Source organism: Peromyscus eremicus, chromosome 11 (genome assembly GCF_949786415.1).
Source record: "Peromyscus eremicus chromosome 11, PerEre_H2_v1, whole genome shotgun sequence".
NCBI lineage: Eukaryota > Metazoa > Chordata > Mammalia > Rodentia > Cricetidae > Peromyscus > Peromyscus eremicus.
This window is the reverse complement of record NC_081427.1, coordinates 29263423-29287262: the sequence shown is the minus strand read 5'-3', so window position 1 is coordinate 29287262 and position 23840 is coordinate 29263423. Positions and strand designations below refer to the sequence as shown.

Genomic DNA, 23840 nt, shown 5'->3' with positions numbered 1-23840 from the left:
TTTTCTTAAAATTGTACATATTAGGGGCTAGAGAGATGGCTCAGTGGTTAAGAACACTGACTGCTCTTCCAAAGGACCTGGGTTCAAGTCCCAGCACCACGTGGCAGCTCACAACTGTCTGTAACTCAAGATCTGACATCCTCACACAGTCATACATGCAGCAAAACACCAATGCAAATAAAAATAAATAAATTATATTTTAAAAATTGTACATATTATTGGTGTGTATGCATGATGGAGAAGAAGCTTATGCCACAATGTACATGTGGATGTCAGAGGACATTTGTGATCAGTTCTCTCCTTCCAGCTTCACATGGGCTCTGGGGGTGGCATTCAGGCCACTGGGCTTGTACTACAAGTAAGTGTCTTTTCTTGCTGAGCCATCTCTCGAGTCCCATTTTCTAGGAAACTTAATACATGTTAAAGTAAGTACAATTATATTCCTGCAGAAGAGTAACTACATGTTATAAAATGTTGCATTGATTTACAATATAGTAATTAAAACACTTTTTGTTCCAGAAATATTTGGGATGCTAGCTTAGTTGTTGAAAGAGTATTCAAGAGTTCCAACAGGGAGATCACTGCAGTAAGTGATGCTATATGTCATCTTGTTTGTATGTAACCAGTAGATGATGTTAAAAGATAGTGTCTCGTGTGTCTTCATGTTGGAAGTGAGGTGCACTGATTGTTCTATCTAGGTGTTGGTGTTCTCACCCTGTACACCGTCCTCTCGCTAGTTTGGGTCTTGTCCCAGTCACTTCTGAGTGCGGCTTTCACAGCCTGCTGCTCCACTTCCAAAGGGTGCTGTGAGGGTCAGAGTCAGCCTAACACTGAGTGTCCCCTGTCTGCTCCCACGATTTCAACACTCACACACTTCTCAAATTGCTCTAAAGAAACGTCTTACAGAGTTTTGTCATCACAAAACAGGTAGGAAAATTTCTTAGAGAATCTGGAACATCACTTTTGTTTTTTAATTCTTTTTAAAATGATAAAATAATCAGGTATTTTTTGTTTTCCTTTACTGTTCTTTGCTTTCTTGACTGTTCTATTTTTCTGTCTGTTTTTTTGTTATTGGTTTTCAAGACAGAGTCTTGCTATGTATTTCAAGCTGGTTTTGATCTTGCGACTTTTCTACTATGACCTCCAAGTACTGGGATTGTATACATGCACTGACATAAATAACCAACCCAAATTGTGATGCTCCTTTAGAGTTCACATTTTCTTTTCATTAATTTTATTAATATCTTAAGGGGTGTTCGTTTGTTTGTTTGTTTGTTTGTTTGTTTGTTTTTCGAGACACAGTTTCTCCGTGTATCAGTTCTGGCTGCCCGGCAACTCACTTTGTAGACCAGGATGGCCTTGAACCGTCTGCCTCCCAAGCGCTGGGGTTAAAGGTGTGCGCTACCACTGCCCAGCTTAGAGTTCATATTGCTAATAATAAGAATACACTTTATCTAACATAGATTTGTATTCACTTCAGAATTGGCTGAATTAGTGATTAATGATAGCAGAAAGAAGGTTCCCTTGGAAGATAAGATGATTGATTGATTAATAGCCAGAAAAGGCCATGAGGATGTGGGTGGTGTTAATATGCTGTACTGATCTGAGTGATGACCACAGAAATGTGAAAAGTAATGAAGATGTTTTACTGTACATAAATTATATGTTAATCTTAAAGGAACGGGAAGGGAAGGGCATGGATAACCTTCATTACTTTTCATTTCGGCTAACTGGTTGTTCAGTGGACTTCAGAACTGTACTGTTTATAAAGATAGCATAGCTCAAAACTAAAAGTGTATCTAGTCAGCACTGACTCTAATTAGACTTTTTTATGCATACGCGTTTTCCATGTCTTTAAACTTGAAAACTCTCGCTCTTACAGATTGAAAGCAGTGTGCCTAGCCAGCTGCTAGAGTCTGTGCTACAAGAACTGAAGGGTTTGCAGGAATTTCTAGACAGAAATTCCCAGTTTTCTGGAGGACCACTAGGAAATCCAAAGTAAGAACCAGATTTATGTATTTATTCACTTTTTTTTTTCTTTTCTGTGTATGAAGGATGCCTTTTCTTCTTTCTTTGAGGTGCTGAGCTGAAACCCAGGGCCTTGCACATGCCAGGCATGCTAAGCAAGTGCTCTACCACTGCAGTGCAGGCCTAGCTATTGAGTTTTCCTTTCTGTTTATTTTGTTGAACCATTAGACCTGTCCCATACAGTCATTATTTATTTATTTATTTTTATTTTTTGTTTTTGAAGACAAGGTTTCTTTGTGTAGCCCTGGCTATCTTAGAACTCACTCAGTAGACCAGACTGGCCGTGAACTCAGAGATCTTCTCTGCCTCCCAAGTGCTGGGATTAAAGGAGTATGCCACCACTTCCTGCCAGTCATAATTTTTTTAGGACAGGGTCTCACTATGTAGCGTTAGCTATCCTGGAACTCACCTCATAGACCAGACTGGCCTCAATATCACAGAGATCTGCCTGCCTCTGTCTCCTGAGTGCTGGGGATTAAAGGTTTGTGTTACCATGCCCAGTCTAAGAGCTATCCTATGAAATGGCACTTTTCTGTAGATTCTGGTGTATTCACAAGGTTATACACCATCACTTTTATCTAATCCTGGAACGTTCTCCTTGTACCAGAAAGAAACTCCCCGTTATCAGTCCCTCTCCATTTCCTCTCTTCCAGTCCTTGGAACCAGTAATCTACTTTCTGTCACAGTGAATCTGCCTATGTTTACCTAAATGAAAATATGTAATATTATTTTTTGTGCCTGGATTATTCCTTTCTGTAATGTTAAGAAAGACTGTGTCCATTTCTATTTTATTATTTTTCTTTTTTTTTAAATCACATTTGTTTGGGATTGTGTGGGTGGGAGGTGTGTGTGCCATGGCATCTATGTGGAGGTCTGAGTACAAGTTGCCTGAATTGGTTCTCTCCTTCCACTATGTAGGTTCTGGAGATCCTGCTCTGGTCATTAGACCTGGCAACAAGCATTGTTACTTACTAAGCTGTCTTAGCCGCCCAGACATGTTATTTTCAACAGCATCCATTCTTTCTAGCCATGTTCTAAATCCAGGCAAGCACTCTTTTTTATTTGACAGCTTCTCCCTTTTCATGGCGACCAGGACTTGTGATACGGTTTCACAATCCTATGAATAAACTCTTGAGTTAAATTAAGGAGACTAGCATTGGTGGCATATTCATAACTTTCTGATGGTCATAAAAACAAAATGACAACTTGACACTAAATTATGCCAAGGTTTTGATAAACTTGTCTTTAAATAAAAAAAGCCAGGTGGGAGTGATGGTGCACACCTTTAATCCTAGCAATTGGGAGGCAGAGGCAGGTGGATCTCTGTGAGTTTGAGGCCAGCCTGGTCTACAAAGCGAGTTCTAGGACAGCCAGGGCGTTACACAGAGAAACCCTGTCTTAAAAAACAAACAAACAAACAAACAAATCTTAAGCTATTAATGAAATACTTCAAAAGCCTGCTGTGAACTGTAGATTTTTATCTGTTTGTTGTGAATCTTGTTTGGGTTTTCTGGTTGTTGTTTTTTGTTTTTTTTTGTTTGTTTTCAGTGAATGTTTGGCACATTGCAGTCTTCAAACATGAGATTATCTCTGATGTGTTGGCATATTTGGTGACTTGTTAATCCAGCAATAGCATTTGAGAAAGTTGTATCAGCAGGCAATATTTTCAGTTAAACTCGCTAAATGTAAAGACGGACCCTCAGTCACTGTAGCTTTAGTGGTTGCCAGTTGTTAGTTTAGGGACTAGTACATGAGCTGTGCAGTCTTGTCTTATTAAAATGAGAAGTCATACTGAGAGAGAGAAGTGTACGCCTTACAGAATACCTCAGTAAAGCTGTCACACTCACTCTGCGTTTTCTGTTTCAGCACTACTGCCAAAGTGCAGCAGAGGCTGGTAGGATTCATGCGTCCTGAGAACGGAAACACCCAGCAGATGCAACAAGAGCTGCAGAGGAAATTTCATGGTAAATTATTTCCAATGGCCAGTTCCACCAGTTATACACACTTGACCCCACCAGAGAGTTGCGTTACCTGAGTAGGAAACAATGGACTTCCTTTATTCAGAGTGTCCAAAACCACAAACTTTAATACTAGTATTTATTAGTATTATTAAAGTGCCATCTTTGTGGTTGGGAAAATAGAGCAGCATGGAGATTGTTATTTCCATAATTCAGCTTTACCTCATAGTATATCAAAGTATATACTTCAAATATTTACACTTCTTTGCCACCACAGAGCATGATACACTCCATTTGATGAATTTCTTCTTCATCATAGTGACATACCTCTACCATAAAGTTGGCTGTTTTAGTTTTTATTTCAGTTTTTGACAGTTTCAAACATGCATATACATTCTGCTTACTCTCTCCCTCCATCCTTTCTACCTCCCTTCCACTCTAGTCAGACCTCACACACACACCCCTTCCTTTCCCGGCTTTATGGCTGTGTTTTGTTGTGTGACCTTTTTAGTTTAATCAGGGCCTTCTGGGTGACCATTGGTTTGCGACTGTCCATTGAAGCAGATGGGTCACCAGTTGGAGACACAGCTGAGGAACAGACTCCCCTATCTCTGAATCTCCCCCTATGGAATACCCATACTCAGCTTACAGCCCCCAGAGTCCCAAGTGTACAGTTGAGCACATTCAGTTATTCACATCATTGAGCAACCATTCCCAGCGTCCGTCCCTTGAACCTTTTCATTATTCAGTAGGGAAACTCAGTGTAACCACGACATAGTAACTCTCTGTTTTCCCTATCTTCAGCTAGTGGTACCTACCAGTCTGCTTTTGTTTTCTGCCCATTTGACTATTCAGGGTACTTGGTATAAGCAGTTTTCTTCATTTTATTACTGCCTTACTTCACTTAGCATACTGTTTTTTACATTCATTCATGTTATAACAGGTTAGAATTTTCAGTGGAAGATTGAATAACATTCTATGGAATTATATATACCATATATAATGTTTTATCATTTTGTCCCTTTTAACATATTCTACTTACTTAAAAGATAAGGCAAAATTATCCTGACTGACTGAATTGATTTAATAATGTACTAGGGTATATTAATGTAGGGTTTGAGAAACTCAGTCCTGAGAAGCTTGATGGTGCCTTCCGGAAGGCCTTCCAATTTATTGTTGTTTCAGTGGCACTGTGTTGGAAGTGGTCTCCATGTCCTTTGGTGAGAGCCTTCAAATGGGGCTTACTTAGAAAATGAGACTAGCACACTGCAGTGTTTTTATTTTTCATGTACACACATGCAAATGTTCTTTGTGTGTATACACACAACTGTATTTCTCGAGGGTGAAAACATGAACGTACCAGTGATTATTGTTGCTGTGGTGGAGGCAGGGAGAAACACGGGGATTTCATTCTTAGCTGTGTTATTTGACATAAGAAAACAACTCACCCTGTGTCATTTTATGTTTCACTGGTTGTGTTTTGTCATTAGAGGCTCAGCTGAGTGAGAAGATTTCACTTCAGGCAATCCAGCAGCTGGTCAGAAAATCCTACCAGGCTCTGGCTTTGTGGAAACTCCTCTGTGAGCATCAGTTTACTGTCATTGTAGGAGAACTTCAGAAGGTGAGGGGATGTGTCCTTCAGGGTGTTTGATACCCAGAGTGCTTGAGTCTTGACTTTCTTTGTTGTTCGTGTTGTGTTTTGTTATTTTAAAAAGTTTATGTGTGCCTGATGTGGTGGCACCTGCTTTTGATCCCAGCACTTGGACCTGCGGTGGGAGAATCTCTGTGAGTTGTAGGTCAGCTTAGTATACATGGAGAATTAATTCGAGGACAGCCAGGCCTTTGTAGAAACTCCACCTCAAAAGAAAGAAAAATTGCTCTGTGTGTGTGTTTTGCCTGCATTTATGTAAGAGCACCCCATGCCTGTGTGTTGCTGCCCAAGGAAGGCATCAGATTCTACGGAGCTAGAGTTACAGACGGTTGTGAGCTTCCGTGGGGGTTCTGGGAATTGAACCTGGGTCCTCTGGAAGGGCCGCCAGTGCTGCTGACTGGCGAGCTGCCTCTCTGGCCCCCTTATGTCTTGGCTGTAAGCAGCATTTCAAGTGACACTACCCCACCCCCACCCCCACCCCCACCCCCACAGGTTTCTATTGGTGCCCAGAGAGTGGTTATGGTTGTTGTTGAAATTTCTCCTTATTTTTAAGCTTCATTTTTTTGTTTTCCCCTTTTTAAAATTTAAAACTCATATTTAGTTAATGAAAGCTATTTTATTTTCCATGCCAGGTAGGATGCTTTTGAATTTTGTCGGATTATAAATTAACATGCTTTTTCAACCCTCTATCGTTTGTGATCTGTCTTGAAAGCTTCCTTTCAGTCCATTGTCAATTATGTGCTCGGGAATGCAAATTAGGTGTTTGTCCCATAACTTGCAATATTTACTAGATATTTTTGTTGAAATTTAAGAAAAGAAAATATATCCCTATAAAATTACTTAGTGGACTATAAATGACTTTAGAACTCCATCTTAGCAAGCAAATTTGTCCAAAATGCAGGTCAAGTTCATACATTCAATGTTAGAATCCTAACATTTAGGAAAAATAAAATGAAAGCACAAGATTCTTTTTTCTTTGTTTGATTTGGCTTTTTTGAGACAGAATTTCACTACGTAGTTCTCTCTGTCCTGGAAATCATATACTCCAGCTGGCCTTCAACTCAGAGATCTGCCTGCCTCTACCTCCAAGTGCTGAGACCAAAGGCATGTGCCACCACACCCAGCTCTAGCCAGATTTTTTTTAAGTAGCCTAGTGATTTTTTTGCCAGCTGCCAAAAGCAAAGTGGTGTGGTACTAATGCTGACTCTGCCTTGACCAGACTTTTCTCATATATAAAGTGGGAGGGTTCAATTAGACCTACATTTGTCTAATTTACCTCCAACTTTATATGATTTTATTGCAGATTTTTTGCAGTTGTGTATCCATGGTTTAGTGTATTTTCTTTGTGAGTGCTGGGAATCAAACCAGGGCTTTACAACTAAGCTGCACACTCGGCCCTATTTTCTCATTGAAATTACAGTCTGCTGGTATTTAAGTCATGTTTTGCTATTAATGAAATCTCAGCATTGTGCCTCATGCTTGTAATCCTATCATTTGGGAGGAGGAGACAGGCAGATCTGTATTTAAGGCCAGCCAGGTCTACGTAAGTTCCAGTCCAGCTCGTGCTACCTAGTAAGACCCTGTCTCAAAAATGGAAACACACACACATACACACAAAAATGAAAGACAGAAAAATTTCACTTTGTGAGGAAATAAAAGTATTTCTGTGATTTTTGATGCAAGGATTTCTCTCTTTCTAGGAATTTCAAGAGCAGCTAAAGATCACCACCTTTAAGGATCTGGTGATCAGAGACAAAGAGCTCACCGGTGCGTTAATTGCTTCTCTTATCAGCTGCTACATCAGAGACAATGCTGCTGTGGATGGCATTAGTTTACATCTGCAGGACATCTGCCCGCTTCTCTATAGCACAGACGATGCGGTTTGTTCTAAGGTAACATGCTTCACTGCTTTGTTTAGTGTTTTCATAGATAAGTTTATAGTGTGATGAATGGGAATGGAGAACTTGTGGTTTTTCAATGTATGACCCAAGGACCTTCACTTAATATGTTCTGGTCTTAGAACCCTTAACTAAGAGGGGGGTTGAAATTCATGGTTTCTTAAAAATACATGTATACTCTTTTAAGTGTTATATATAGAAAAATCTTTGACAGTATTTTTAGGCCATGTTTTAAAAGGTAAAGGTTATGCGGCTGGAGGGATAGCTCAGTGATTAAAAGCACTGACTGCTCTTCCAGAGGACCAGGGATCAATTTCCAGCACCCTCACAGCAGCTCACAACTGTCTATAATACCAGTTCCAGGGGATATGACACCCTGTTCTGACATCCGTGGGCATCAAGAACATGCATGCTGCAGACATACATGCAAGCAAAACACCCATACACATAAATTTTAAAAAAGACAAAGGTTAGCAATTAAGAGAAATCACTTAATTTAGAAATTAAGAAAATGTATTCACTTAGAAATTTGTTTCCTTCCTAAGAAAGTAAGGGAAATCACTAAGACGTTAAGTAAATCTGGAGTGAATCAAAGTTAATGAGGCAATTCTTATTGATCCTTTCCTACAGGTGAAAAAAAAAAAAAAGGTGTCACATGATGAACAGCCTGCTGACCAATAATGTATTGACTAGGCAAGAGCATTCTCAGACAAAGCTATCTGGCTTAACATACTTGGGAGAGAAATTAAGACTAGCTAGGATTTTTTTGGTCAAAAACTTTTCTTCCTAAAATTAAGAAGTAAGTTTGTAGAGTTTTTCTTTATAATGATAATAAACCCCATGTAAATGTAGACAGACTGAAACAATATAGACAGCATCATCTGCCTGCTTGATTTTGTCTCTTTTTAAGCTTTTGTCATCTCTTTAGGCAAATGAGCTTCTTCAGCGGTCCCGACAAGTTCAAAATAAGAGTGAAAAAGAAAGAATGTTAAGGGAGTCACTGAAGGAATATCAGAAAATCAGCAACCAAGTAGACCTTTCCAGTGTCTGTGCTCAGTACCGGCAAGGTGAGATACAAGTTGCTCTTGGTGTCTTTTTCTTGACTCAGGACACATGGCCATGTGTGAATACATCAGGGCGACGGAGAGTCTGCCCAGACGCAGCTCTCCTGGCCGCCGTGGCCAGTGATGGTTTGAATTGTCTAGCTTTTGTTTTTCTTGTCGTGTTGGAGATCAAATGTAGCACCTGTATGTGAGGCAAATGCTTATTTATTTCTGAGACAGTCTTGTATGTAGCTCAGGCTGGCCTTGAACACTCTGTAGCCAAGGATAGCCTTGAGCTTCCGATCCTTCTGCCTCTACCTCCCAAGCCTGGGATTAGACACATGCTCCTCTGTTTCTGGCTAATATGTAACTTTTTTGGGTTTGGAATTTCCATCCTTGTCAAATTATACTGCTGAGTTTCACTTTTAATGTGCCTACAATTTTTTGGCTAATCCTAAAAGTAAAAACTGTAACTGCTAGTATAGATTTAAATCATAAGTTTTTTTTCCTCTGAAACTTCTTTCTGTTATTTTATATATGAAGTTTCTTTCTTTCCCAGAAGGGATTCATTCCTAGCTGCCTTCCAGCCACGTTAGACCTCATTTGACCAGCAGACGCATCAGAGCTGTCCTGTGATGCTGTCACCAGACTAGAAAGGCCCACTAGAAACAGCTCTCTCTTCTGTTGTATGCCTGCTGAGGAACGCATTGGCAGTAGGAGCGAGCTCTAAGTCTGCGCCTTTTCTCCCCATCAGTGCGCTTTTACGAGGGCGTCGTGGAACTTTCTCTTACTGCTGCCGAGAAAAAAGATCCTCAGGGTCTCGGGCTCCATTTCTATAAACATGGAGAACCAGAAGAAGATGTCGTGGGTCTTCAGACTTTCCAAGAGAGGTGAGTTCCCGAACCTTAGCTATTGTTGAGTTTTTAGAGACAGGCCTGTCTTTGTATAAAATTGTGATATATAGTATAGGGAAGGAACATTCCAAGTACAATCCTTATAAAATTTAATTATGTTCTTACTTAGAAAGAACTGATTTTTATCAAGTCCCGAATCAGGATTATAATTCATGCTCTAGAAATAAGATTTTAGTTTTATAAAAATTGAAAAAGCGGGCTGGAGAGATGGGTCAGTGGTTAGGAACAGTGGCTGCTCTTCAGGTAGACCCGGGTTCAATTCCCAGCACCACATGGCAGCTCACAACTGTCCCAATTCCAAGGGAACAAAGACTACTCACCCATCTCTCTCCAGTTCACCGAAAAAAAAAAAAAAAATTGAAAAAGCACTTACAAGTATTTTGCATGTTTATGCATGTGATATATGCACTATGTACATGCACACTTGGAAGCCAGGGGGAGACATCAAGTGACCTGTTTTCTGTCAGGCTCCAAGTTACTCCTTTGTAGTGTTTCTCACTGAAGCTGGAGTTAGGCTGTCCGTCAGGAAGTCCCAGCAGCCCTTGGTCCACACAGTGCTGGAGTTCCTGGCGTGGACATAGCCACGCCTGCTCTCTGCCTGAGTCCGGAGAATTTGGACTCCAGTCCTCCTGCTTGCAGAGCAAGCACTTTTCTCATGCTGAGCTGCCAGCTCGGCCTGAAAAGTTCTGTGTTGTGTCTCGGGGAAAGTCTCACGATATTTCCCTGGGGAGACTGGAATTCTGTGTGATCCAGTGTGGCCTCAAACTCAGTGGTCTTCCATCTTCCCAAATACTAGTATTAAAGGCATGTAGCACCACACCTGTCCCTTATAAATGGTTTTTGACCTGTAGCTGTGAGATTTTTTTCTTTCTTTTCTTTTTTACTTTTAAAGCCTTATTATATTTTTTGAGATCCCTGATTTGAGAATAAAGTTGGCTTCCCCTCTCCCTAATTTCTGGTTCCAGGTGAAAATAAGTGGGATTTTGTTTTGTTCTCAAAAGGAAAATCTTAAATGTTCACAAATTTGTAGAGACTTAAAGAAAAATATGCTAATTTAAAAAACTTGTTGTGTGTGGTTTTGCCCTTCTACATTTGACCAAATAGTTTTCAAATCTTTTGAGAAGGTGTGTTGCAGTTTCTGAGGGAGGGATAGAGGATACGGGGTGCTTTAGTTTGGTTTAGTAATTGTTAAAAATGTTAACATTATTTCATGTATATGAGTGTTTTGCCTGCATGTCTATGCATCATTTTTGTGCCTGTTATCTGTGGAGGCTAGAGGAGGATGTCAGATATCCTGGAACTAGAATTATATAGGTTATGATCTGCTATGTGGGTGCTGGGAATTGAACCCCAGTCCTCTGAAAATGTAGCCAGGTTCTTAACCACTGAACCATCTCTCCAATCCTCTAGTTTTGGGTTTTTGAAACAAGCTTCAAACTCAATTCTGCCTCAGCTCTGAATGTTAGATGTATAGAGACAGATATCATCATGATTTGTTTGATTGTTTGTTTAGACAGGGTCTTAAGTATCCTGGGCTCCTTTAACCTGAGAAAAATATCTTCTAACTAAATAATGTAAGTGACCCTTTTCTTTGTCAGATTAAACAGTTACAAGTGCATTACAGACACTCTTCAAGAACTGGTAAATCAAAGTAAGGCTGCTCCTCAGTCTCCTAGTGTACCCAAAAAACCTGGTCCTCCGGTGTTGTCATCAGATCCCAACATGCTGAGCAATGAAGAAGCAGGACATCACGTAAGGGACAGGCGTGCTTCCATTCTGGAAGTGGGTGTGTTTGAAAGCTCTGCATGGTAGTGGTGGTGGCATAATCCCTGGGAAAGGAAGTAGCGCTTACAGTTGCCACTCAACCTGTTTTCTTACCGGAAGGTTGGGGGGGTTGTATCCAGCAAGAAAGCCTTAACCATGCTATGTTCACTGCTTTGTTCTTTTTAGTTTGAACAGATGCTTAAACTGGCTCAGCGGTCCAAGGATGAGCTCTTCAGTATTGCTCTTTATAACTGGCTAATCCAAGCTGACCTTGCAGATAAACTACTACAGGTAAAGCTAGTGTTTGTACGATAAGTTTATGTTCATTTCTATTTCCAAGTACATGACAATAGCTCTTGGAGATGTAGGAAGTTAGTGTTCCTCCTGTTTAACATTGGGTGTTAGTATAAAGCTAAGAATTAATTTCTTTTTCTATGGAGCGAAATAGACTATTGCTTTAATGTTCAGAGGCTGATTTGAATAGTAGCACTGTGGGGTAGGGGTCTCTGGATTAGTAATTAGGCTCTGTCGTTAAGTCACTGGGTGGCTTCTTTTTAAGTATCAGTGTTCCTTGATTTATAAACTTGAGACCTGGTGTTTGATAGTGCCAACGGTGCCTTTTGGACTCAGAGCCAGTAACTATGTTCTCAAAGTTCATTCAAAGAACTTTACACTGAATTTTATTAGTGTGTTGTAGAAGGTTCTTCATTAATTGTTATAACGAAAATCATTTGTAATGAGAAAAATGATTTCCCCTATTGATGTTGGATTCAGTTTTGCTTATTTTCACAAAACAAGGCACACACAAAAATACACTGTTTTCTACTTTAAAAGCATGTAGGTGATCACAAAAATTTCCCATGTAACTACAATTTCTAGATTGCTTCTCCATTTCTGGAGCCACATCTAGTTCGAATGGCCAAAGTGGATCAAAATAGAGTTCGCTATATGGATTTACTCTGGAGGTATTATGAGAAGAACAGAAGTTTTAGTAGTGCTGCTCGTGTCCTATCCAAATTGGCTGACATGCACAGGTATGGCGTGTAAGAAGGACAGAGCTGTGTGTGTGTGTGGGGGGGGGGGGGGGTTATGTCCATTGGAACCCGGGTAGGCCAGCCTAGGCCTAGCCTGATGTAGTGAGGTCTTCCACAAAAAGAGTAGGGAGGGCTGTGTGAGGGTAGCTCACTGGTAGAGCACATACTTAGTGTGCACAGGCCCTAGGTAGTTCAGTCTCCAGTGGCTACCTCCTGAAAAAGGAAGTTGAGAGTTCAGTTATGGCTAGTAGGAAGCGTGTCTGTCTGGGGGCTTAAAGGGTTGGTGGTGCTGGTAATGTAGGTGTGTGTGCCCAAAGCTTTCTTGACTTCCTTGCTTTCTGTAAGCACTCAATTCAAGAAGTTGCCGTCACATACAAAATATAAAGAAACCTTCTTAATTTTTGGTATATAAAAAGGCAACTTTCAGTAGAGGTCTTTATTAATTTGTTGCTTTTGTAGTTAAGGATTAGCATTAATAGCTCAGTGGTTGTGGTGCACGCCTTTAGTCCCAGCATTCGGGAGGCAGAGGCAGGTGGATCTCTGTGAGTTTGAGGCCAGCCTGGTCTACACAGTGAGTTCCAGGACAGTCAGGGCTGTTACACAAAGAAATCCAGTCTCAAAACAAACAAACAAAAATGTTTAATTTAATAGGGATGGGGTGGGGTTAGTAGTTACAGGGGAGAAAGGAAAATCTCTTTTACAAACAGGGCTCCTAAATGCACAGAGACCTTTTATGTGTAACTGCAAGGGATGAGCATTGTGCCTGTGTCTAACGAATTATATTGCCAGCCCCCTGCAAAGGATATTTTAGTATTCATTGATCCGAGAGGTTCCCAGTAAGTAAATGAGTTTGTTTGTTTGTTTGTTTGTTTTAATTGAGACTGGGTTTCATGCATCCAGAATTTCAGCCTATCAAATGATTTTAGGGTCTCAGCTGTTCATGGTTGTGAAGGCAGGAGTTGGTATGTTAAAGTAGTATTGGAGGCCAGTGAAGATGGATATTAGTGCTCTGTTGAGTCTCGTTAAAGGAAAGTTGTTTCCTGCTCGTCAAAAGAATGGAACTTTTCTGTGGCCCTGGGTGGAGTCATGCCATTCGGATCTGCTCCAAAGATTAACTGTTAGGGAGCTGGAGAGATGGCTCAGCGATGCTGCTCCTTCAGCACCCACACGGCAGCTCCCAACTGTTTGTGTCTCCAGTTCCAGGGTATCCAACACTCTTACACAGATATGCATGAAATAAAAACAAACCATTTTAAAAAAAAAGAATAACTATTATGCACTATTGTGTAACAGTAAGTGTCCTCCCTTAAGAGGACAGTTGGCCTGTCAATCATCTATCTGTCCTTGAGTCTAGACCACAGGAAAACTGAAGACTTGCTAAGGACAGGGAGGAATAATTATTTCCTTAGTGAGATAATTCCCTTATCCTTGAAGAATCCCCTTCCTTGGAATAGCCACTTTTTTGAGTTAACTGTTTTTCTTTCCTATCTTTCTCTTTTCCTGTCTGCAAAGCTTTGATTTCCCAGATGCTCTGAACTTTCTCATGCTTCTCTGGCTAGCATCCAGGTCACAGATATCCACCTGCCTTTACCTCTGCCTCCTCTACCCCCTCATGTGACTGATTACAAATAAATTTGTTTTTTTTCTTTTTCTTTGTCATCTTTCTCCCCTAGGCAACTGCCAGGGTTGCAGCTTACTTTACTTGCCCTGATGTGTTTTCTCTTAAACACTGACTAAATGTCCTCACGGTTTCTCTCTACTCCATTTTAAAATTCTTTTCTTAATGAAACAAAGAATGTAAAAAAGGGAACTCCAGTTTCCCCAGTAACATGCTTCCCAATGTGGTATACCCTAATGATCCCAATAACAGTACGATTTTATGTTTTTGACATAAACATGAGTATTTGTTGTCTACAGTTATGAACTTCTCATTAGAAAGCTAAAGTAATTGGCCAAACATAACAGTGCATACCTATAATTCCAGCACTTAGGAGGTGGAGGCCTGGTGACTGGTGTGGGTTTCAGGCCAGTCAGGGTCCGGATAGTGAGAACCTGTCTTTAAGAAAAACAATTAGAGCTATTTAAAAAAACAAAACACTATTTTTTTTTTTCATTTCAAATAGCCAATTGTCTTCTGGTTTTCAAATTGTATGTCCTACTTGATATATTTGAACCTTCAAATCTGAAGAAACGATATAGCTAAAATTATGGATTTTCCTCCCAGCACAGAAATTTCGCTTCAACAGAGACTAGAATACATTGCTCGAGCCATTCTTAGTGCTAAAAGCTCCACTGCCATTTCATCAATAGCTGCAGATGGTGAATTCCTTCATGAATTAGAAGAAAAAATGGAGGTGAGTACTAAATACTTCGGTGTATGTTATGTAGAGTAGTAGCCATGGTTCCACCACTGTCTCCTCTTCCCCCATGAATTGGAGTTCTGTTGAAGTCATTATTAGTTCTAAATGTTTCTGTCAATATGTTTGTTTACTGTCATGTTTGGATATAAATCTTATGAAACATAGAGGCTTAATTCGGGAGAGTTTTCCTTAGTATATCAGTAGTTTTTGTTTTGTTTCATGTTCCCAACTGTCCAGCAGCAATGGGGATTGCGTGGCATTCATCATTTATTCTGGGGTGATCTAATAAGTAAATGTAAGGAATAGACTGAACTGCTTTAATATTTAAAAAAAATCTGATTGTCCATGACATGGTTGACTCCCTTTCTCTGTAGCGTAAATTCTAATTGGTCTTAATAAAAAAATGGAGTCAGATATCAGAGTAAATGTTGAAAGATCAGAGAAGTCAAGGAACAGCCACTAGAGAGACTTCTTACCTCTGCCCAGTCCTCAGACCGAAAAGGGCCGAGCTCCTGTGTCCAACCTGCCTTATCACTTCCTCTCTTAGCCCAGCCATATCACTTCCTGTTTCCTCCTCCCAAGGGCCAGTATTAAAGGCATATGCCACCACTGCCTGGCCTCTAGTGGCTCCCTCTGCACTCAGATGTCCAGGCAAGCTTTACTTGTTAGAGCACAAACAAAATATCAACACATTTTTTACTTCTGGAGTGAACTTAAGTCTTATGGCATTAGCAGCTGGAGGTCCAGTCTAAACATTTTTCGGCCTGTGATCATTGGGTTACTAAAGGCAGTTACATTGGGCAGTGAGGTGACTTGTCACAGCTCATTTCCTGTGGCACCAGTTACATTGAGAGGATAGTCTCTTTAAGTCTGTATTAGTACACTATCTTCAGTTTAGCAAACTAAACTTTTAGACAAGGAATCATTTCTTAAAATATCTGTTGAATATTAAAGATTTTAATACACCATATTTTCTGTTGAAACTAGGTCGCTAGGATCCAACTTCAGATACAAGAGACACTACAAAGGCAATACTCCCATCATTCTTCAGTGCAGGATGCAATTTCTCAGCTGGATTCTGAGCTGATGGATATTACTAAGGTAATAAAAAAACCAGTGAAATTCCTGTAATAGTCACCTTGATTTTAGAAATCTCTGTTTGTTGTTGTTGTATCGTTTGCTTCATGAGAAAGTAAGTAAAAAAGTTCTCTTTGACAGTTTGTCACTGGACTGATAGGTTCCAACTGGTGCACATGACTCTGTATGACTCCTAGAAAAGCAGAGCAGTTCGTGCCAAACCCATCACTGTGACAACCTTGTGAGCCTCATGTGGGAGCTCTGTTAAACCCAGCAGGGTTTTCTGATGGGCTTTGGTGGTTGTCATTTTGACTTGGTCTCGCTCTGTAACTGCTGGTGATGACCTTGTGGCAGTCCTGCCTCTGCCTCCCAAGTGCTGGCGTTACAGGCAGGTGCCGTCGCACCCAGCTTATTGGTAGCCTTGTTTTTGTTTAACTCTCCAGACTTCTTTGGCTCTGCACTGTTCTTGCAGTTCCTTCTTCTGTAGACATTCTTGTGCATGTTTCCAGGTTCTCTGTAACACCTTGAGGTGTATTATTCCCATGGCTCTCAACCTGATTTAGAGGACACTAGTTCTTGGACATCGAGCATCCTCCTCTAGCGCAGAGCAATAGCATGTGTATGCTGAAACCTGTTTGAGGGCACATACGGAGACCCCGTCTCAAAAGAAGAGTGCCAAAGCTGAAACTTTGAGCCCTAGCACAACTCTGCAATTGGAAAATTCCACATGTGACTTTATTAAGTCACCATCAAAGCACCCGATGTTATTAAAAATTTTGTGAAATTTCCCTTGGTATGCAACATGTGAATTTCACATTTAAACTTGGGTCCCATCCCCAGTGTATCTCATGTGTATATGTACATATTTTAAAATATTTGTTCCTAAGAATCTTGTATAATGGCTACTCAACTTGTATCATATTCATATACTTTAGATAAAATATTTGATTATTTGTAATTGAAAGACATACTACACTATTAATCTCTGAACACTGCCTGTAGTTGAATGTTTAATTTTGGGGTTTCTTCCCACAGCTTTATGGGGAATTTGCTGACCCATTCAAACTTGCAGAGTGTAAACTTGCAATCATTCATTGCGCTGGTTATTCAGATCCCATATTGGTACATACACTTTGGCAAGATATCATAGAGAAAGGTAAGTGTTCAGTTATAGGTACATTACCATGTGTTTTTTAGTGACTGGGAAGATACATATATGCCAATATATATATGTATATGTGTGTATGTATGTACTAGGGCTTATGGAAATGTGTTATATATGCCTGATAGAAAGGATGTAGAGGACATATGTATACAGTAAAAAGGTGATTGTACTGAGTGTGACCCTGGTGAATATTTGGGAGCATGCTCAGTGAAAGTATATATAGTTTATTTGAAATATACCACCTCATAATTATCTAAAACACGTCCTTCAAAATCTTGTAACTAGTACTATAATGAGAAATATATCAGACCCTCACAGAAGCACAGAATCTGCTAATTACATAAATGCAAATATTGGTCCTGATGTATTTTGAATCTTGAAGCTATTAAGTAGCCAATGTAAACATTTCACATTAAAGACAATCATGATTTCTGTTGACATGTCTCTTCCAGAATTGAATGATAGTGTAACATTGAGCTCATCAGATCGAATGCATGCTCTCAGCCTCAAGCTTGTCCTCCTTGGCAAAATTTATGCTGGCACACCTCGTTTCTTTCCCCTGGGTAAGCAGTAACCTTGCTGTCTTACAAAACATCATTGGCCTTTAGAGCAGAGTATAGTTTCTTTTTGCCATTTGTCTATTTACTGTTTAGTTCAGCAGTTTTAATTCCGACTCTCCAGAAAGAATCCCTGGAGAATAACAGAACTTGATAGTTGACTATGAAATTTTCTCTAAACAGCATCAAGTTTGTAATTATGCTGACTGATAAGCGATATCGTTTAAGTGTTTATACTGTTGGGAAAACCATTGGTAGTGTCAAATAAGAAATTAAAATGGCTGAGAGTTTTATATATTGGTTATTGAGATTATTATTGGTTATTGCTCTCTATTACAGTACAGGGTTGGGGGGGTGGGGCAGCGTTTGGCTGAAGCCCAGACTCTCTCTCATCTTCTCACCCTTCCTTGGTTTCTCTTTTCCTTCCTCACTCCTCCCCGCTTCCTTTTTCTGTGTGTGGTGCTTGGGTTTGAACTGGTGTTCTTGTGCATGCTAAGCAGGTTTGTGACCCTGAACTATAGGGACCAGCACTTGGGTTTTTTAAATAGGTTCTGACTACATAGTCCAGACCAGCTTTCAACATGGGATCCTTCCACCTCACCTTCTTGGGTTCTGGGATCACAGGCATGTGTTAGCATGCCTGGCTTTTCTTTTTTTAAAGAACAGATAGACTAAAATTTTAATTATCTGAACTTGTTTCTTGACCAAATACGCTGAGTAGTCATTGTTATGAGCCAATCGCTAACTCACAGTTTTCTTTTTGTTATGAAAACAATAGCTATGAAGTAGGATACTAAATACTTATCACGTTGCTTTTAAAAATTGAGAAATAGGAAAATATTCACAATCACACATTAAATCACCTATTTAGTCTGTCTTAGCCTCTTGGGGTTTAGCCCAGGGCCTTGTACACTGAACTGTACACCATCCCTAACTCTTGCTGTTTTTGAAATGAACATTCAGAGTTACAGACCATCTCAAATGCTAAGATCTCTTTGTTGTCAGAGATACTTAAAACTGCACTGCATCCATGCCACTTCAGTGATAGGAAAATCATGAAACTGGCAGCTTAGGAGCATCTTCTGCTCTTTCAGAGGACCTGGGTTTGATGCCAGCAACCACATACCAGTTCACAAAGAACTATAATTCCAGTTCCAAGGGAATAAAGCCCTCTTCTGGCCTCCAAGGATTCCTAAACAAACCCAGTACACATAAACTCATGCATAATATACATGCAGATAAAATTAATAGGTAAATTGGTTTATGTGGTATTTGGATTTTTGATAAGTATGTGAAAACAGTTAAGTTTGGGACCATTTGATGGTCTTTTGGCTTTAGTCTAGGTTTTAATTATTTTAGCCCTGTGCTGTGGGGTTTAGAGTAGCACAGGTTCACTGGTTTAGCAAGCTACACAAGACTTCAGACAGTCCTAAGTTCAGTGCCAGCATTCAGGAGGCAGAGGCGGGCAGCACTCTTGACAGTTCAAGGCCAGCCTGGTCTACATAGCATGTTCCAGTCTAGCAAGGGTTACATAGTGAGACCCTGACTTTAAAAGAAAAGAGAAGAAATCTTAGTATTTGCTCTAAGTCTTTAAATAGTAAATTCCAGACTGGCCTGGTGGCATATACCTTTAATCCTAGCACTTGGGAGGCATAGGCAGACGTGTCTTTGTGAGTTCAAGACCATCCTGGTCTACATAGTTCCAGGACAGCTGCATAGAGATCCTGCCTCAAAAACAAATAAATAAATTACACAGTAACCACAAGTTCAAGTGCTGTTTGTTGTTGTTGTTTTGTTCTTCGAGAGACAGGGTTTCTCTATGTAGATTTTGGAGCCTGTCCTGGAACTTGCTTTGTAGACGAGGTTGGCCTCTAACTCACAGAGATCCACCTGCCTCTACCTCCCGAGTGCTGGGATTAAAGGCGTGTGCCACCAACTGCCTGACCTTAGTGATACCTCTTATTCATGATGTTTATATTGGTTGTTTTCAAATTTCAAATATCATAATTATAGATTTGGTTAAAGCTTATTTATAATAAGACAGTAATGACTATTAAGAATGAGACCAGCTGTGTGGCGCATGCCCTTAATCCCAGCACTCGGGAGGCAGAGCCAGGCGGATCTCTGAGTTCGAGGCCAGCCTGGGCTACAGAGTGAGTTCCAGGAAAGGCACCAAAGCTACACAGAGAAACCCTGTCTCGAAAAACCAAAAAGAATGAAACCATAATTAGATCTTTTAAAATAGGTATTGGGCCAGGTGTTTTGGCACTTGCCTGTAATCCCAGCAATCAGGAAGATGGGACAGGAGGGTCAAGCATTTAAGATTGTCCTCAGCTATGTAGAGAGTTTGAGACCAACCTGGGCTGTATGTGAACCCTGCCTGAAAAAAACCTAAGTAGATGAAGGGTAGAGTATTGAAAACTCAATATGTTAATATTTTAAAGTTGGGGTATCCTTTCTGACAGGCTGTTGAGTGTTTTTAAAATAGAGATGTTGCAGTTATCAAGTCCTCTCCAGTAGTATAATTATTCTCTGCATTCTTTCAGATTTTACAGTTTTCTCCTAATATCTTTAATAGTGTAAAGTTTAATAGTTTTAGCACAAACTTTTGTATGCATAACCTGACCCAATCTAATTTTAGGAGATTGTCATCATCCCCCAAAGGAACCCTGTACTCAATAGTTAATCACTTCCTGGTCTTTCCTTGCCTTCAGCCCTAGGCAACTATAAGTTTACTTTCTGTCTCCAATTTGCATGTATATATCTTACTTTCATTTGTTTGAGGTTATTTGTGTTTTGGGGGTTTTAGTCCTGGGGATTACACCTAAGGCCTTCTGCATAAAAAAGAACATGCCCAAAAATGTGTTTATTGTTTTTTGTTTAGAGAGAGAGAGTGGGTGCTTATGCACATTCATAAACATCAATATGGAGGTCAGGAAACTTTCCTAAGTATTACTTAGCTTTGTTTGTTTAGAGATAGGGTAGCCTGGAGAATCCTAGTAAGCTAAGCTGGTTGGTCAGCAAGTCCCAGGAATCCACCTGTCTCTGTCTCCCCACTGTTGAGGTTACAGGCTTGTAGCTCCACATCTGGCTTTTTTACATGGTGTCAAACTTTGTTTTGATGCCTTAAAGGCAACCATGTTCCCAAGTGACCTACCTCCTGGCCTCCAGATGTGTTTGAAATTCCTTTTCCAATAGCCACTCGAAACTACTCATTTAATAATGAAACAGTTAGGCAGTTTGCTGAATCAAGAGTTACAGTTCCATATTTCTGGGGCTGGATACTGGCTTAGCAGTGAGAACACTTGTTGCTCTTACAGAGGACCTGAGTACAGTTCCCAGCATCCACATGGGGCTCACAAATGTCTGTAACTGCAGTTCTAGATGTGATGCCTTCTTCCGGCCTCCACTGACACCAGACATGCACTTGGTGTACATTCGTACTTGCAGGCAAAGCACTCATCCGAATTTTCTGAATTTTCTTTTCCAGATTTTATTGTGCAGTTTTTGGAACAGCAAGTTTGTACTTTAAACTGGGATGTTGGTTTTGTTATACAGACCATGAATGAAATTGGAGTGCCTTTACCTAGACTACTAGAAGTTTACGATCAACTCTTCAAGTCACGGGTAAGGAAAATAAAATGGTCTTCCCTAAGTTTCCCAAGATACAGAATGAGGTATTTTGATTGCATGTTTGTGGGTATCTTATCATTTGGGCTAAACGCTTTCAGTGGAGACTGGCTTCGACTGTGTAAGTAAAGTCAACTTGGGACTCTTAACTGAGGGTTGCTTTGCTTTGAAATACTAATATTTTATATAGGTAAACATATAATTAACCAGGCGATAGTGGCGCACACCTGTAATCCCAGCACTTGGAAGGCAGAGACAGGTAAATCTCTGAGTTTGAGGCCAGTCTGCTCTACAGGACAAGTTCCAAGACAGCCAGGGAGGGCTGTTACACAGAGAAACTTTTACCTAAAAAACAAACCTAAAAACCCATAAGTATATGCATTTACTCGTGTCTTAATAGATAAACCAAAGTAGGGGCTGTTTCTGGGGATCAGATCTTAGGGCCTTGCATATGATTGCCAAGTATTCTACCACGAGACTATAATCCCCCCTTACTTGCTTTAAGCAAACAGAATCAACAGCACATTTATTCCTATAACCTCATTTTTTAAGAAATCTTTTGAATTGGATAGGGAGATCTCAGCCTAGAAGTAAAGTGCTTCTAGCCCAAGTTTGATCCAAAGAACCCATATAAAAAACTAAATGCAGTGGTGTATGTTTGTAATCCCAATACTGGAGAGACAGAGACAGGTGCATCCTGGGGCCTTCTAGTTGTGCCTTCCAAAGTGTAGGTAATAACAGATTACGGTTCTGTGACTGCTAGGTTCTTATACTCTAGGATCAGACTTCATAAATTCAAAGGAAAATGGGTCACAGCCCATAGAAATAACAGTTTTTCTTTAATTTCATATTACCTGTTCTAATGATAAATCAGTTATTCTTCCTAAAAAGTATCACAATGTGGTCTTTTATTATTTTTGTTTGTTTCTTTCTTTCTTTTGCTTTCTTGAGAGAGGGTCTTACTATGTAGCAACAGCTGTCCTAGAACTCACTCTGTAGACCAGGCTGGCCTCAAACTCACAGGCATCTGTCTGTCTCTGACTCCGGAGGACTAGGATTTTTTTTTTTGGTTTTTCGAGACAGGGTTTCTCTGTGTAGCTTTGCGCCTTTTTCCTGGAACTCACTTGGTAGCCCAGGCTGGCCTCGAACTCACAGAGATCCGCCTGGCTCTGCCTCCCGAGTGCTGGGATTAAAGGCGTGCACCACCACCGCCCGGCTTTCCGGAGGACTAGGATTAAGGACATGTGCCACCATGTTCAGCTTCTAATGCTGTTTAAAGAAATTTTGCTTGGATTCCAAAGACTTCTTTAACCAACATAAATAAATAGGAAAAATACACATACACACACATATATTTGAGGAGTTGTAAGATAAACTGTGTCTGTGTATACATACCTATTTTTTTCTCTTCATAGGATCCATTCTGGAACAGAGTGAAAAGGCCACTGCACCTTTTGGATTGTATCCATGTATTACTAACAAGATATGTTGAGAATCCAAGCCAAGTTTTAAATTGTGAGAGGTAACTATAAATTAAATACTGTATTTTAGAAAAAGGTTTAAGTGTTTCTAGTAAGTACCTGAGTAACAAGTTGAGAGTGGATATGGAGTGCTCTTAGAACAGTGGTTCTCAACCTTCCTAATGCTGCGACCCTTTGATACAGTTCCTCCTGTTGTGGTGACCCTCAACCATAAAGTTATTTTCATGGCTACTTCATAACTGTAATTTTGCTACTGTTGTGAATTATAATGTAAATATATAATATGCCTCCCACAAAGGGGTTGTTACCCACAGGTTAAGAACCACTGCTCTAGATCTTACAAAGGAGCATTAGAGAATTTCTTAGGTACATTAGCAATAACTATTTAAATGATCACCTAACGATTAGCATTAATGAAAGATCAGGAATTTTTCAACCATGGTCCTAAATTTTCTAAAGTGAAAATAATTTACAACTACTTTATGCTCCTTCTTATGACCTAGGACCGAGACATTTCTATTATGTCTTTGTGGTATGATTTCAAGGAAAAGTCTTTTTGAAAGCTGAAAAGGTGTAAATAATAATAACAGGAATCATCCTCTAGTGCCTCCTCAGCTAACAGTCTTCAAATTGAAAATGGTGATTATAAGGTAGCTGACCTCCACCTTATCCCCTCTCTGTTTCCTGCTACTTACCATTTACTGTGTTCTAATCCATGCTTTCCAAGGGGACTGTTAGAAAGTTCATCAAAACCTGGTCTGAAGCAGCCCTTTGAAGGAAACGGGTTTAAGTAGAGAAGGTTGAGGGTCTGAGTCAAGGGCTCAGGGATTAAGAGCACTTTCTGCTTTTGCAGAGTCCTGAGTACAAGTTCCAGCACCCACATAGCAGCTCACAGCCATTCATAGCAACAGCTGCAGGGTTCCTGGTGCCCTTTTCTAGCCCCGAGGGTACTGGACATGCACATGGTGCACACACACACATGCTGGCAAAGCACTCCTTCATGCAAAAATAGATGAATAAACCATTATTTTAAAACAGAAGTAAATAGGTGACCTGATATCTTTCCCTTTACAGGAGAAGATTTACAAATCTCTGCCTGGATGCTGTTTGTGGTTATCTGGTTGAACTCCAGTCAATGAGTTCTTCGGTAGCAGTACAAGCCATCACGGGGAATTTTAAATCTCTCCAAGCAAAGTTGGAACGGCTTCATTAATTATTGTAGTATATTTTTCTTTCTTGCATTTTGGTCTGTAAAATAAAAGCTCAGCTGGGTCCAGAAA

General features: G+C 40.1%; 1 protein-coding gene across 3 annotated transcripts in view; it reads left to right on the top strand.

Annotated features, from left to right (window-relative positions):
- Positions 1-23840, top strand: part of Nup155 (nucleoporin 155) — a 53550-nt gene extending 29710 nt beyond the window's left edge. Inside the window, exons 19-35 of one of the 3 annotated variants that reach the window (XM_059276271.1) lie at positions 520-586; positions 1883-1998; positions 3895-3992; positions 5477-5607; positions 7338-7529; positions 8464-8602; positions 9333-9468; positions 11091-11244; positions 11443-11547; positions 12136-12290; positions 14515-14644; positions 15638-15751; positions 16763-16883; positions 17345-17455; positions 20940-21076; positions 22495-22601; positions 23635-23840. In XM_059276271.1, the coding sequence (XP_059132254.1) occupies positions 520-586; positions 1883-1998; positions 3895-3992; positions 5477-5607; positions 7338-7529; positions 8464-8602; positions 9333-9468; positions 11091-11244; positions 11443-11547; positions 12136-12290; positions 14515-14644; positions 15638-15751; positions 16763-16883; positions 17345-17455; positions 20940-21076; positions 22495-22601; positions 23635-23773 (2152 nt within the window). In that variant the 3' untranslated portion in view covers positions 23774-23840. Of the gene's footprint in view, positions 1-519; positions 587-1882; positions 1999-3894; positions 3993-5476; positions 5608-7337; positions 7530-8463; positions 8603-9332; positions 9469-11090; positions 11245-11442; positions 11548-12135; positions 12291-14514; positions 14645-15637; positions 15752-16762; positions 16884-17344; positions 17456-20939; positions 21077-22494; positions 22602-23634 lie in introns of those variants that run through there. The other 2 variants (XR_009382022.1, XR_009382023.1) reach the window with 2 other exon arrangements.